This window comes from Corvus brachyrhynchos, unplaced genomic scaffold (genome assembly GCF_000691975.1).
Source record: "Corvus brachyrhynchos isolate BGI_N302 unplaced genomic scaffold, ASM69197v1 scaffold369, whole genome shotgun sequence".
NCBI lineage: Eukaryota > Metazoa > Chordata > Aves > Passeriformes > Corvidae > Corvus > Corvus brachyrhynchos.
Genome location: NW_008246055.1, coordinates 978,570 through 994,586, shown reverse-complemented (window position 1 = coordinate 994,586; position 16,017 = coordinate 978,570). Strand labels below are relative to the sequence as shown.

The 16,017-nt window shown below is 43.9% G+C and overlaps 2 protein-coding genes across 4 annotated transcripts in view; one reads left to right on the top strand and one right to left on the bottom strand.

Annotated features, from left to right (window-relative positions):
• TMEM204 (transmembrane protein 204) overlaps window positions 1–11,269 on the bottom strand; it is a 29,695-nt gene extending 18,426 nt beyond the window's left edge. The window contains exon 1 of the mRNA XM_008642385.2: window positions 10,135–11,269. Within this exon, the coding sequence (XP_008640607.1) occupies window positions 10,135–10,414 (280 nt within the window). The 5' untranslated portion in view covers window positions 10,415–11,269. The remainder of the gene's footprint in view (window positions 1–10,134) is intronic.
• IFT140 (intraflagellar transport 140) overlaps window positions 1–16,017 on the top strand; it is a 106,704-nt gene that overhangs the window by 79,158 nt on the left and 11,529 nt on the right. The gene's annotated exons all lie outside the window — the stretch shown is intronic.

The following is a 16,017-nucleotide window of genomic DNA, read 5'->3' as shown; positions in this document are numbered from 1 at the left end:
CTCTCCTGCAGCTGGAAGTGCAGCAGCACTGAAGGGTAACACTGATGATCTTTGCTACTGTCTGTAAGAACTCCACACTTCAGGGTGTTTCTTGGCCTAATACACTAGATCCCTCGGAGACCTGTGGAAATGCAATGGGTATTTTGCATAGCTGCTCCTTTTAACCAAAAAGAAAGTTGCACATGGTCCATGGAGCTGCAGCAGGCTGATGACTGGTAGAATAAGAAGGAAGTAGCTGGTATGATGTCATTAAATGGAGAGACAATTATTTTTATGGAATAAGGTATTACAACCTGAGTACCTTTCCATCTCGCATATGGGAGATGTTGGCTTATTCTAACAGGTTTAATGTATGATCTGTCATCTTTCGGTTTTGTTCCAGAATGTTAATGATTTCTCTTGGGGAAAAAAGCAAACTCAGAATCCTAGAATTGTTTAGGCTGAAAATGAGCCATAAGATCATCAAGTCCAACTGTTCCCTCAGCACTGCCAAGGCCCCCACTAACCATGTCCCCAGGTGCCACATCCACACATCTGTTAGATCCCTCCAGGGATGGGGACTCCACCCCTACCCTGGGCAGTCCATCAGTAATGTATAACTCTTACAATAATGCATGAAATCCTTTCTTCTTGCAGTAGAGCTTGTTAATTGTGTTCAGCCTGAAAGTGCAAGGTGACTGTGCTTCCTTACTCACAGCTGTTGTGACTTTGCATGCTGTCAGCTCAGCACATTGTAATTTTATTTTGTACATACACAACCCTAAGCTGAGCTTCTGCACCAGCAGCTCTGACCTCTTTTTAGTGATGACAACCAATAGACAGTATGGATCAAGAAAGGGAATTGAGTGTGCAATGTCAAAGTATTTCTTCAGAGCTCAACCCAAAGCCATTGAAGAGGGAAATCTTGTTGAGGAAGGCCAAGACACAAAGCTCTTCTCCTGCATGAATGACTGCTCAATCCAGGAATAAATACTTCTAATCTCTTATAAAACTGGCTGCAATATAGTTTTTGTAAAATCTGTGAAATTTAGTATTTACCTTTGTGCTCTTTTACTCTATTTTAAATCATATGTACAGCAAAAATGCCTCAGTAGCCAGCTTTAGTCTATTCTGATGAGTTTTCTATGGATTTGATAATTAGTATAAATTTAGGATCATCTGTTCAACCATTTCAGCTTCATTTATAGTAGCCATGATTCCAGTGTCACTTTCTGTGGCCACTGCAGTCTTCATCAACTTTTGCATTTTGTTTGTTAATGACAATTTGTAAAACAAGATGGTCATAGTGGGTTTAGTGTCTGCACAGTTACTGGTGGCATTTTTGTTAACCTCTCACTCCTAGAATCTGTTGCCTAAGACCATCATGACATAGGTATTTTGTATTTTGGATATCCTACTTTTTTTGTTTTGAACTCATTAATGTCACTTGTCTCTTGAAATTTAACTCTGATGGAGTTCCCTCCCTGTGGCCAGAGGTGGGTGTTCCCTATAGCTGGAGGTCAATACTTCCAGCAGAATAGACCTAGACACTGCAGAAAGTGTTTATTCCTTTGTGTCCATCTGACAGGTGAAAGAGGGAGGACAAGCCCTCCATCAGTACCTTCATTCACCTCCCTTAAGATGCAACTTGGCTATTGAGAGCTGGAAAGGGTTGGAGCTGAATGGCTCCAAAAACTCTGCTCTAAGTACCTGCTGTTCAGCAGTATACAGTGCTGGGTTTTGCCTTTTTCCTTCTGGAAGCCCATTGTGGGCCCCATTTTCTCTGAGAAGCACTTATTTCATGGACAGGGCATCCAGATGGGACTCTTGTACAGCCAGGGCTACTGGCTTAATGAATTCTGCTTTGTTTGAAACAGTGAGCAATCAAGAGTCAAACCCCAAACTCTAAGGATGAGACCAAGTCAGATTCCTTGTTTTTCTCACTTCCTAAACCAGCTGTATCCATCCAGATTAGAGACGTTAATTTGATTTTCTTATTTACAAGCAGCAATTTTGTTGTTTTGATTCATGATACTCCCAGAACTGTTGGTGTTATGTTCCAGGATAGCCCCAGGACTGTTTGCAGGAGTAGGTTAATCATTCTGGAGAGTAATTTGCAGTGTTTTGGGATAATGAGGAAGGATGATCTCACTGGAAAATTACATTATGTTAGTTGCTTAATATGTGAGTGTTTCTTACCCTTTTCTGTCTGCATAGAGGGGAAAAAAAAAACCAGTTAAGTGGGAATTGAAGCTTTTTAATGATTAAGCAAAATGGCTCAAGATATTTTTGTAGTAGTCTAAAACTCCCCCTGAGAAAAACCCCTTCAGATAAACAAAAATTTTAGTGCAAACTTTAGTCCAGCTTCTGTGAGTAAGTTACTAAGTCTCCAGCCCTGGGAAGAATCTAGTGACCACACATTTATTCAGTGCATGGGGACAGTGCTGACTCCCAGCAGCTCTGTGTGCCTTCACAATCTCCTGCTGGCATCTGAGCTCTAGGAGCTGACTGGGAGTGTGCTGTTATTCCTGTCCACTGTGGGCCACTAAGTCTGTTGCATCTCAAAAATGGTACTTAAATTCTTAATTAGCTCTTAAACTCTTAATAATGCAGGATGGGTTATGCTCAGCTGAAGGATGGTGCCACGTTAGCTTGCTGTGAAGCTGATTGCGTCTATGATTACATCCGTTCTTTAAATCTCCTGAGGGATATTGCTTCTTGGTTTTGTAATGAAAGGAATTAAAAAAAAAATATTCTGTTGATGCTGTTTCCTATGGTTCTTAGGTTTATTTATTAATCACTTACTCAGTGAATTATTTAGGATGCATTCTAAGATGTACCTGATTGTCCTTTTAAATGCTTCATGTTCATACATTACTTTATTCTGGAAAGGAGGATAAATGGTTGTGTTTCTGAAAAGAAATTTCTAATTGATTGTAGATAAAACTGGTAATGCTCCTTACATTAGGTTGCTTCATTTATTTTTGTTACAACTCATTTTCAATTTCTGGTAGCTGTGCTAGACTTTTTCTTGGGCTGGATGTCTGCAGGCTGAGATCATAATCTGCTGATAAAAATCTAACTAGATAAGTAATTCGGTTTTCTCTAATATAATCAGAGATTCTAACTGAGCATGCTGTTTTCCTCTAGAACTGGTCATTCTGCTGAGGTGTTATTCTGAGATAAAGAATGCATCATATTTTTCAGCCTTTTGGAGTAATTTTTAAAATCCACATTATAAGGATTTCAGAAATGCAAACCAAGTACCAAAATTACCAGAATAGTATGCTTTAACCTAAATGGGTGAAAGGCAAGAGTCAGAAAGAGCAAGGCTTCTGTCTTGCTGACTCTTACTTATGCTGTTCATAAACATGAGTTCCAACCTAGAGAGCTGGATTCTGTATTAATAAATAATTTTAGAAGAAACCCTTCCTTAGAATTAAAAAAAAAACCACTTCAGTCAAACTTTTGGCAACGAATCATGTGTTTCTTTGTTTTGGATGTCACCATTGTCAGCAAAGGTCAGATGTGCTGAGCAGTCTCTGCAGCTGCCATGGAAATCAGCTGGAGCTGTGCCTTGGATACCAAGAGCACTATGAAAGTGCAAAGTACAACCGTGCTTCATTTTACAACATGGGCATAGGAGGTCAGCACTTACTGTTAAAACAATTCTGAGATAATAGGGACAATAAATAGAACCACTGTAATTATTTATTGACTGTCAGCATCATGCTATGCCTCCCAAACCTGTGCTCTATTTATAAAGTCTTCGACATTTAATTTCTTCTGTCGATTTAAACTTGTGGTATTTATATTGTTAGCTCCTTCCAGGATCAATTAGGAAATATACGGAAACACTTTAAAAGTCCTTGTGGAACAAACTAAGCCAAATGTTGGCAGTATCTCAGAGCACCTTTGCATGACTGTGTCACTGAGACCGTGGGAAGGTTTAAAGAGGTGCCTCTGTGATGCAGATGTATTTTGATGGTCTGAATAGTCACTAATTTTTTAAAAGTGAAACAGGTCTGAATCTATTTTTTTTCTTTTTTGCCTTGTACCCTTTCCACATGATCATGTTGTTTGCAGGTCTTACTGACTTTGCCCTAAAAAGGGAAGTCTCTCCTGCTCTTTTTAAAAAATCTTTGTAAGTAGCCATAGAGCTTTCAGCAACAAGAGTCCTCAGTATGTTCTGTTGCTGGATGAATATCTTAAAAATTATGACTGCATGGCTATCTCAAAAATTATTTTGTTTTCACCTCCTGAGAGGCTTTCTGAAGTATGCAATTTATGCTTTTTTCACTTAAAAATTGTGATTTAAGGAAGAGGAAGGGAGCAGGGAAAACCCAATCTGTTTTGGCACAATTAAAATAGTGTTCTGATGTGACAAACTGGTGGAATCTTCCATCCCTTTAGGTATTTTGGAACTTTACCATTCAGCTCATCTAAGTGTGAAACTTCACATTTAAATACTTATTTTGAAAGGCAGACAGATCTTGTCTGGGGAGAGGAGAGTGTGGTTGGTGGGTGATTTTTATAACAGCTTCAGTCATTACTTTTGGAGTGAAGACATGGCTCCATTTACTATTTTCAACATAAGCAAGTGCTTATGGTTAAGTGATGGGCCCTTGCAAACCCAGCATTGAGAGCCTTCAATACAGTGATCAGTTTTAATAGACACAACTGTTTCTGATGAGATATGAGTTGTGTAGATATCACAGTTTGCCTCTTTGTAAACCTCAGCAGGGTATTCTGTATTGGCGGCTTTGATAAATGCATTAACCTGAAATTTTCAAAAGCTCCAGAGCCATTTTCACTCATAATGCTTTAATTGAATTCAAAGTCTTGGTGGTAAGAGTAACCAAACTCTGATTGCTGTGACAGTATTTCTGTGCAACACTTGTGTATGTACTGCCTTGAAACATGTATTAGGTTCATTTTCCTGTCCCGAATCCTAAGGAGTTTTGCACTTTTCCAAAATGAGTACACGGAATTGTACCTCGACATTAAAATGAGCATTCACTCCAATTTGAAAAGCCATGTCTCTCAGAATTCATCTCTACTGGCCTCCATCATTAAATTAGTAGTGTCACTTATTTAAATGTTGCTCATATTTCAGATAGTTGGATGTGAAATCACAAACCCTGAGCTGCCAGCTGCCCGTGCTGCCTCATCTCTGGAACAGCCTGAGCAGTCTATCAGACAATATATATCATGTGTATAATAAGGTTTGGGGCTTTTTTGAATCTGGTGATAGTTCCTGTCTTCTCCAGATGCACTTGGCCTCCGTTCTGGGTCTCTGTCTATGGAAATACATATATGTAGACAAATAACACGTCTACAGCACATTCAGCTGCTTTACTCAGCCTGGCTTGCAGACAGCCAAATTTCAGAGAAATTGGAAATTTTGGAGATATTGGAACTTTGTGTAAATGCAGTGGACATGGGCATTAAGGGGAACAGCTGCCTCTGTAGCAAACCTCAGCTCCTCATTCCTACCCTGAGCAGCATTCTGCCTCAGCCACCAAATGTCCCTGTATCTATGTGTGTGCACCAATCATCCATCCAGGCTGGACAAATGTTTACCTGGGGTTCCTGTGGCAGTCATGTAGCTGCTCCTGATGCCGTGCCTCTCCCTGGCATGGGTTACACTCCTTGTTAGAACTGAATTCCCACGAGCAATCCAGCTCTGAGCATCAGAAATTGACACACACGTCCTGCTGTTGAAATTTTCCTTATGTCTCCTGCAGCCCTGAAGAACCCAGTGAGGTTTTGTATCTTTTAAACCCCTCCCTATTCCTGCATTTCCACATTGTTTCTAATGTTCTTTAGACAAAAAGGGACAAACTGTGACGTCGGCTGATGAATAAATCATCTCCCGTGCCCATCCAGAGATAGCCTCAGAGCACGGCAGAACTTAAGGGCGTATTTGTACTCTGAAGTGTGGCTAAAAATACCTAAGTTGATTCCAAGTAATCTGGTGTGTTCATGCAGTATTCCTGGCATGGTACTGGGCCAGGACCTAGGTGGCTTTGAGAAGGGTTGGCTCTGAGAGGCATCACTGGTGGTGTAGCTGTGTGTTCTTGCCACTCGAGGTAGCTCACGTGTCCCTGTGTGGAGCTGCATCGCTGGGTGGGCTGCGCTTGCTCACCTGTGACATGGGCACAAAGCTCCTTGTTGACTACTCATGACATGCTGTCTTACCCCTCTTACAGCTCTTACTGAGGCTGTGCTTCTACTGCCTGTGGGCTTTTTCTGAGGCATTAAGAGATGCAGACAAGAGCATAATCTTCCAGAATTTTGCAACAGCTCTGAAACTGCAGCTCCATAATCTTTGTCAAATGTCTTTGCCTACACTCAGGTGACAGGAAAGTTAGGCTACTTGGCTGGGTTTCCTTAAAGTGTTTGAAGAAGGGCTATACAGTCTGAGTTCTCAGTGAAGCATTTAAGTTTGTATCATTCAATGGTTTGTCCAAGTTATAAAAGCTTAGATTGATGTCCTCTTAGCTGGGCTGATTCTCAGCATAGGTGAAGGTTTCAGATCGGAGAGTTTATTACCACTAAAAAGGAGCCATCTCACCCCTCCTTACACCTTTATCACTTAGCTTGTGTTAGCAGCAGCACTTGTTGGGCTCTGATACCACTGCCTAATCCAATGGAAAAATATCCACCAAAAACCCCATCCCATCTCCATGTCCAAAACTTCCACCCTAACCTGGGGATTCTTTTGCTGTTAGTCATCTGAACCATCACAGAAGCTTTTCAGCATCACAGGTGGTTGAAAGAGAGGTACAGGGCTGCACAGCAGGAGGATGAGAAAGAGAAAGGTTGGTAAAGACAACCAAAAGGGCCTGGGATCTCCACTTCCAGGAGAGTGAGGTTGAAGGACAAGAGTTGAAATGCTTTCCCATGGGATCAGTTGCCCACACTTCTGATGTTGTGCCTTGCAGAAATAGTTCACATTGTGACACTTCCTTTCCCTGTATTTTTAATATAATTTACTCCTGTCCATGGATTTCTTTTTGGGTTTTTTGCCATTTCTAGGAAGAAATCCCTCCCTTTCAGGTTGGTGAGGCCCTGGCACAGGTTTGCCCAGAGAAGCTGTGGCTGCCCCATCTCCCTGGAAGTGTCCAAGGCCAAGTTGGACTGAGCTTGGAGCAACTTGGCATAATGGAATGTGTCCCTGCCCATGGCAGGGGGTGAGATGAGATGGACTTGAAGGTTCTTTCCAGCCCAAACCATTCCATGATTCTGTGATTCCAATGGGAGAAAGAGCAGGCAGAGAAAGTCAGTGAAAAGCAGGTTCTAAGAATGTACTTCTCTCTGCCAGGGAAGAAGCCAGCTTATAGTAGTGCCTATAGTTGGCTGCTAGTTACACATGGCTTGTACAGGAGTCTTCTCTTCCCAAAGAGCTTACAGTTTTTCTGTTGAACTGTGAGATAAATAGCTTGCCTCTCAAATATGTATATCTGTATGTGTATAAATACATTGTTTTATATGAGCCAGATTGTGGCCTCTTTTGCGTTGCTTTTGGCAGAACAGGTTTTCTGTGTTCTACAAATGGCATCCAAAATACTTTGTGGTAACTCAGCATTGAGGAAGGTGTTTTTTCCTTCATAAATTTATTTTTAGACGTATGTATATATATGCATATGTATACACACACACACCCCTTCCCTGCACGTCTGTGATTCATCTACAACTGGCAGATGAGGATTGCCATAGGTATTACTAAAATAATTTGTGCTTTCTTATTAGAGAAATTCTTTAGAATGACAAATGAGCCAGATTGTGGCCTCTTTTGCGTTGCTTTTGGCAGAACAGGTTTTCTGTGTTCTACAAATGGCATCCAACATACTTTGCGGTAACTCAGCATTGAGGAAGGTGTTTTTTCCTTCATAAATTTATTTTTAGACGTATGTATATATATGCATATGTATACACACACACACCTTCCCTGCACGTCTGTGATTCATCTACAACTGGCAGATGAGGATTGCCATAGGTATTACTAAAATAATTTGTGCTTTCTTATTAGAGAAATTCTTTAGAATGACAAATCCATGGATGCAGAATCAGGCTCATACTGACCATGTGTATGTCCATGGAAACAAAATTGTCTTAAAAATAAATGACACAGTTGTGTTTCCTACTGGGTTTGTCACGACACGGCTGCAGAGGGGGGATTTTCCTTTAAGTGCTTTATCAAGATTCAGAATTGACCTTGGCTTACTATTTGCTTCCAGATTAAGTAGGGAATGGATGCTTTACTCCTATACAGATCAAGTCCCTGGGCTTGAAAAGCCTTCTTTAAATTAGAATTAGTGGTTGTCAGATAATTCTTCTGAGCCCTTCATCATGCTATAATTATTGGAAATTTTCATATTTTCTGTCATTCACATTATCCTTCTATTTGACATCAGAAACTGCTGCCAGACAGTTCTGCTGTGAAACTAATACTTCTCATCTGTAGGCACCATACACCTTCTGGCCTGCACACAGCAAGAAATACAAGCTTGTGTGGTAAAAATGCTGCAGGAGCCAAATTCACTGTGCAGCAGCTTGTTCCAGTGTGGAGTACATAACGTACTTTTACAATTTGTGAATGGTACACATGTTCTTCGAGTTAGAATATGGCTTATCAGTATAAATTGGGGAAGTGATTCCAGAGATGAAGCTGCAGATACACATCAAGGAACTTCTCCCACAGTCTAATCCTTTTTATAACCATTTATTGTCATGAAAGTTCTTTCAGTTAAAAAAATCTTGAAAGGGTAAGGACTTAAAAACCTTTGAGAAATTTTCTGTTTGTGATTTATGCAGGCTCAGTATTAGCAAATGTACAAAAAATGTTTCTGCATGATTTTATTGGAAAGTATGATCTGGAATGGGTCCACATTAAAGCATTTTTAAAAGAAATTCCTCTAATATTTCTTTGGTTTCTCTCCAGAGGGATCTAAGAAACTCCAAGGACCAATTTCAAACCATGAAAAAAATCTGGTTTGAAATCATGTATGTTATTGATGCTGCCAACCATCCCTCAGAGGTGCCAGAGCTGTTTATGAGCATCCTTAAAATCTTGGGAAAGTCCTGTGGTCTGTTGAAGCATGGACTTTATAGCCATTTGTTCTGTTAAATTCCATGCCTCGAAGGGTGCAGCAGAAGCACTGACTCCCCTTCGAATGGCTGCTCACAGCCTGGCTGCTGGGATTGCCAGGGGGGTTAGGGGAGAAACCTTTTGGCACCAGGGTAGTTGTGGCCCCAGACACGGTGTCTGCAGGTTATTTTGGACACTCTTTAAAGTCCCTTCCAACCCAAGCCTCTCTGTGATCCTATTCCAGCGCAGTTCTGCTCTGGGGGAGCAGGGTTGCACCATTAATGCTATGAATGTGATACATAAGGTTTATTATTTATTAATCAGTTCTGTAATTCTCATGTTATCCAATAATTTTCCCAAGCTCGGTGTAAGCTATTTGTGTTCTTCAGATCCCACAAGTCTGTGAAAGTGCAAAATGAAAAATACACCATGGGTAATGATTTTTGTAGTCACCAAGTTGTATATTAATTGTATTTTTTCACCAAGAAGAATAGTTACACATTTTAAGACCTTTCTCAATTTTACATGTTTTACCACAACTATTTCTGTCTTTTCTGCTCCTGGCATTTCCAGCATAAGCAAACAGAAGGGAGAAATAACTCAACATGTTGCAATATCAACATTGCAATATCTTTTCAAGATTGGGGTTTTTTTTAGTTTTAGGGTATTCAGAGAAACCGTGGTTGCTGTTGCACTGAGGAGGAAGGGATATCTTACGGCAGGAGCCCAGGAGGGAGAGGTGAGCTCAAGGTGTCTCAGAACTTTAGACTTACACTTCACAGATTGTTTTATCAAAGCAGATCGATTCCTGGGCTGTATAAACCAGGCAGCACAATGCAGATTGCTGGTTTTGAGGGGGGAGGAGGAGTTTAGTTCATCACTGGTGAACATCATGCTTCTTATTTTCTGAAATTAATTTATTTGGGAATGAATGTGAAGAGATGTTTAGATTAAGATGGATAACAATGATTTCAGGGTTAGGCCATTGAACTCCTGGGGACCAGGTGCACCCTATCTATCGCGACCTCGTGTCTGCAGAGAAGACAAGAGACTGTACTTACATTTGACAGTGCTGCGTGACTCCTGGAACCCAGCCGATTCTGAACCCCATCCCAGGGCTTCACACTCCTGTTCCTCCCCTTGCCCGTGCCTGGCACTGTTGCTTGTTCCCCCTCTGCTCCGCTCTGCCAGCCAGCACATCCTCCAGAGCCCCACACTGCGCTTGCGCCCGTCCTCCAGCGTTTGGTACACCCAGTTGGGGGTAAAGGCAGCCGCGTTGTTAAGGATGAGTGAGACCAGGGCTACCAACACAGCTGTGGCTACCAGTTTCTGGACAGTCATATCTGACTGTCAGCTTGCTGCCAGTCTCTAATTGCAGATGACACGAGGTCCCAGTCAGCTGCAGCACATTGAAATTGGGCTGGGAACAGGCGGCTGCGCTGGGGTGTTACAGGGGGCTAGAGGACATCACCGTTCATTCTTGAAGTCAACTCCAGAGAGGTTTCTGACCAAGGAAATGAGAATTTTGTGAGGTAGATAGGAGAATTCCATAAAATAAGAACACAAAGAAGCTTTTTTAGGTCCTTCCCAGCGCTGACTTATCCACCTTCTTGCACCTTGATAAGTAATGCCAGTCCCGTGGTGAACTGGATGACAGGGAGGTCCATTCCGTGTTGGATGGGGCGAATCCAGACAGAATCCAGTCTTGGGGCAGGAGAGCCTGAGCTGAGGTGGGGCAGAGGTGGGATGGGATGCTCGCCGTAGCCTGCCGAGCACCGGGTCCTCCAAGCCAACCAGCGCTGCTCCAAAAGCCTGGGTTTGGGTGCAAACTTCAGAATATCCTGCAAACGGTGACAGATGGCATCCTCTCAAAGCCAAGCCGAGCCAGAGGGGAATGCGGTCATCGCAAAGGTGGTCTGCAAGTCTGGAGTATCTAGAGGAGACTGCTCTGCTGTGTCCCTCTCCGAAGAGCCGAGCTGTGAGTGCCGGGACGAGAACAGCCACTGCGGTGAGGAAAAGGCCCCCCCACCTCCCCACCAAGAGGAAATGGCTGTTTTTGTGGCTCGTTTTGGTGAGCCTCAGGGCGTAGTCGACTGCAAAAAAAAAGAGCCACTGCCACGGCAGTCAAACATTAACAGGATGTGTTTCCTGAAAGGAAAAGACTATGGAGACTTCTAAAGTTGTCCCTCCTCCCCTCGGAGAGCCCCCTCCCCGCCTCACGCCTCCTCTCCTCGCCGCTGCCCCCAGCAGGGCTGCCAGGACCCGCCGCGGCTCGGGGAGCCCGAGGAGCACAGCGGAGCTCCTCGGGAAAAGGAGAGAAGGAAATCCCAGCGTCAGCCCTCGGAGCATCAGTTCTGTGGAAGTGGACTGAGGAGGCGGATTTTGAAATACCTTCTACTAGAAGCAAAACAATATTGGGGTTCGCTGCTGGACAGCGCGACGAAAGCGCTGCGGGGGTGCCCTGATGTCCGCGTCCTCTCTGCACCGTAGGAGGGACCGTGGCAGATAAATAGGGAGTATAAAATCTCGAGATTTTCAACCCGGTAACAAAACAGTTTGGGGGTGTCTGCAAAGGCAGGCGCAAGTGTTGGGGTGTGGGTGAGGTTGAGAGTCACTACACGGTGCCGGTGCCCGAGTCCCGGCGAGCTGCGAGCGCCGGCGGCCCCGCGGAGCCTCGAGGGTCGCTGCCCACCGCGCTCGGTGCCCGGGGCGTGGAAACGCTGCTGCCATGGGCGCCAGGGGATGTCCCTGCTGAGAGCCCAGCCCGGAATGGACTGCCACAGGGCAGGGCAGGTGCTGCTCTGATAGGTTAAAGAGAGCTGTTGAGGGCATTCCAAACTGTCCTTGAACCTGGCTCTTTCCTGAGTGGCTCTCCAGAGGGCTGTTTGCTGTTCCCATCAGCTGCCTCGGCAGCACCGGGACGAGGACAGGGATTCTGGTGGGCACTGCCCTGCGGCCGGGCAGTACCGCCTGGGGTTCTGCCCTTCCTGAGCTGAGCCGGGCACAGCTCTTCAGGCTGCCTAAATACCGCATGGGTACATACGTACACAGCGAGCTGAAGGCACGGTCAGCACTGAGGAGACCTGGCACAGACCTGCTGAAGGGCTGGCATGGGAGTTCACATCCCTGTAATCAATAACATTAGATTAGAAACTGATTTAATTTTATAGTGGCTCCGTCTTACCAGGCAAGAGGCTTTGCCCCTAAACAGCTGATACACAGAAGCAAACCAGTCTGAAATTTTTTGCAAGGCAACATTTTATTTTCAAGACTTGTTGGTGAGAGAAGGGGGGAAAATTCCAATAAAGCTATATGCTCCTATAATTAGTTTTCAGCTACTGATATTGAATGTACTAACCTGGCTATGAACTCAACTCTCCTCTATGTGCTCTGATAATTTTTAATCTTTAAACAAATTCAGCTTTAAGTACTTCGAGCAACTTCATCCCTTGAGAGCATGATAGCATCTTTGGTTTTTCTTTTTCCCTGTGATTGGTCATGTTTCTGTACATTTCCGGTTTTAGAACTTTCAGTATAAACACACCGATGTCTGTCATTCTTCAAAGAAATTTCCTACCAGCAATGACCATATTTGCATATTTTAAACTCCTTGGGTTATTTGCTGTTATGGTTCTGTGTTTATCATAAGCCAGGGATTCAGCAGCAAGGGAGATGATTTTTATATACAGATAATGCCAGGAGAGACTTATCTTTAGGGAAAAGTCACACACCTGCTTCTGCCTCTCCCCATTTGATTTCTGTGATTTGATGAAGTCTGAGTGTGTATTTTCAGCAGGGCCCAAGCTTCCTTCTCATGTAACATTTTCAAAAATAGCAATTATATTTTACAAAGGCTAAACAAATCAGTCTAATCATAGAATCATAAAGATTGGAGAAGATAAAGTCCAACCGTTGCCCCAGCCAGAGACTCATGTCCCCAAGTGCTACGTCCACACAGCTTTTAAATCCCTTCTGGGATGGTGACTCCACCACTATCCTGGGCAGCTGTGCCAGTGCCTGACCACCCTTTCCATGAAGAAATTTTCCCTAATATCCAACTTAAACAGTATGGGAATCCTGATCCTTAATAAAAAACAACCTTAGTGAATGCTTCTCTGCTGACAAACAGGCTGTAGGATGTGCTTTTTGCAGCACTCACTGCATTCTGTGGTGCACAGGGGTTTGTGTCATACAACCCACATGGAGCAATCTCTTGGTGTTGGTTTTACGAGGGTAAGTTTGGAACAAAGCTATGTATTCAATGGGATATTATAGATTTATTCTGTAAAGCTGCTTTATCAAATGCTCTGTTTCTGCCAGGGAAGAGTTTTTAGGAGTAGCCTCATCAGCTTTCAGTGTTTGGATCATCCATGAAAAATGCCTGACTTTTTTTAGAGTAGCTCATATAATATCATTAACACTATCAAGAGTTTCATTGAACCCTTACAGCTTTTCATCTATTACTTAGTTCCTTGTTGTCTTTTAGTCCCATGGAAAGATACAACCAGAATCCCATAAATGCATTTTAAAAGCATCAAACCTAATTTAGCTACATCAGATAAAACCTCATTTTCTCAAGTCCTTAGAGTTTTCCAGTCTAGTGGAAGGTGTCCCTGCCCATGGCAGGGGTTTGGAACAAGATGGTTTTTAATGTCCCTTCCTACTCAAACTATTCTGTGATTATCTATAATATAACATTATAGGATGCAATATTAATTGGTTATATATAATATTATGGGGTCCAGTTCAACAAAGTGGGGCCCAAATTGAAAAGAGGGGTTTTTTTTACCCTTATCCTGATCAATGTTCATTTTCCAAATATAGCCCATTAATAGAGGGAGAAAAGATTTTTCAGTGAGATGCTTCAGACATATAAATCTCCAGCACCTCTAAATAAAATTCCATTTTTTTCTTTAAACTTTCATGCTAAATAGGCAATGAAAAATATATGGGAACAGAAGGGTTTGTGAGATCAGACTGTGGATGCTGTAAACACAGTTCACACAGAAAAACAGATGTGAAAGGTCAGATACAAAGCGAGGAAACTTCCATCAAATATGTGGTAAAATTTGTGTCCACTCTTAAAAGGCGTCAACATTTGCTTCCCAAATCCCTGGCACTGTGGATGTGGCCTGGAGCCTGGGGAGCTCAGGGTGCAGCAGTGGATGGTGCATCCCTGTGCCTGCTGGGGGGCTTGGGGCTCTCAGGCTGCTCGGGATGCCTTCCCATGGCTCTGCTCCCACTGCTGCTGCGCCTGGGCTTCGTTAAGTTTCCAGCTTCAGCTGATGAAGTACAGATGTGAGAGGCTTTCCAAGGGGGATGAAAGGAGGAGGAGGGGAGGAACAGGAAATTCCTGGAGTCAGAGTTGGGGGCAGGGAAAAATATTACTTGGCATTTTATATGGACAGCAGAGCCAGGCCTGGAAAGGAGGGTTGCTGCCTTTTAGGGATGCATGGACAGATTCATCTTTCTTGCTACACTAGCAGCTGTTGGGAGATAAACTGTAGTTTTCCCTGGGATTTAAGTGAATCTGTTCAGCACCTCCTGTTTGTTCACCAGACCCACATCCATCTGCCCACATTTCTGAGGGGCAGCATAACTTGCCCTGGTGGTGGAGGTGTGTGCCTGCCAGGGAGGTTGTGCATCTCAAGGCTGAGGTTGATCTTCTTGAAACACAGAGAGACGTGGAAGTGGGTTGTGGGTGCTCCCAGGATCCCCTCCCCTCCTCTTTCCTACCCTTTCCTCTCCATGTACCTTATCAGAGCACTGTCCCTCTTGTGAAGGGTGTGTCTACTGGAAAGAACCAGTCTCTGCTGCAGCTGCATGGGGACCATGGCTATTGCTCTGCCCTGTGCAGCTGCTCACCAAACCCAGCGGGGTGTGGGAACTCCTCTGGGCAGAGCAAGGCTGGGTTCATTAAGTGAAGCACTCCTTCAGGTGTTTCTGCAGGGCAGAAGCAGGAGAAGGAGTGGTCAGAGGGAGTCAGTTGTCTCACATGCCATGGGTTCTTGTGCTGGTGAGCTGCTCTGATCGTGTCTCTCATGATGCCAGGATGATTTTTTGCCTTTTCTTTTATACCTCTTTTATATACCTTTTTATAACCCTTACATGCAAAGGCACTACAGAGACTTCCTTCAAAAATGAGGATTTAGGCATGGGAATTCTTATTCTCCTTCTCCAATGAGAGGTGTTGGAGACCCTTAGGTACAAAGCAAGTCAGCAGCAAAGGGCCCTCTGGCTCAGTGTCCCAGATTTAACAGCACAGGAAAAGGCTCAGGAAGTTCACTCTGCTGCTGACCAAGTGATTCCAGTCAGAAAGGAAAACTCTTGTAAGCAACAGCACAGGGCAGCTCCCCCTGGCCCTGGGCAAACACGTCCCTCGTTAGCTTAAGAAATTCATCTCACCAAACCCTCATGAGCTGACCTGGATAGAAAAGGATCCCAACATCTGAATTAAGAATTCTAACTGTGTTTGACTCTTGATTTTAAGACCAGGAAAAGGCATCACTCAGAATCTTAGAAACCTGGAATGGTTTGGGTTGGAAAGGACCTTAAGGACCATCTAGTACCAACTCTCTGCCATGGACAGGGACACCTTTCTTTGGTGTTCCTCTTGTCTCTTGCTGTGGTCCCTGTGCTGGGTGAGTCCATGCAAGCTGTGCTCTGCTGTGAACACTCCCAAATTCAGTGTCTTTGGTGCAGTTTGAGCCTGGTGTGCTCACCGCCTGCCCAGCTGGGGTGGCAGAAGGCACTGTCTGCCAGAACAAAACCAACTGCAGAGCACATCAACTGCAGATGTTTCTCCCTCTGAGTTTGTTGCTGCCCCCAGCGTACCCACAGCTGGAGCCTCTCAGGTTCATTTCTCAGGTTTGGAGTGGAGAAGAAAGAGGTGGGATGGCAGAACTCCAGCTCCTCAGGGCAGAGGTACCTGGGTGCCCACGTGG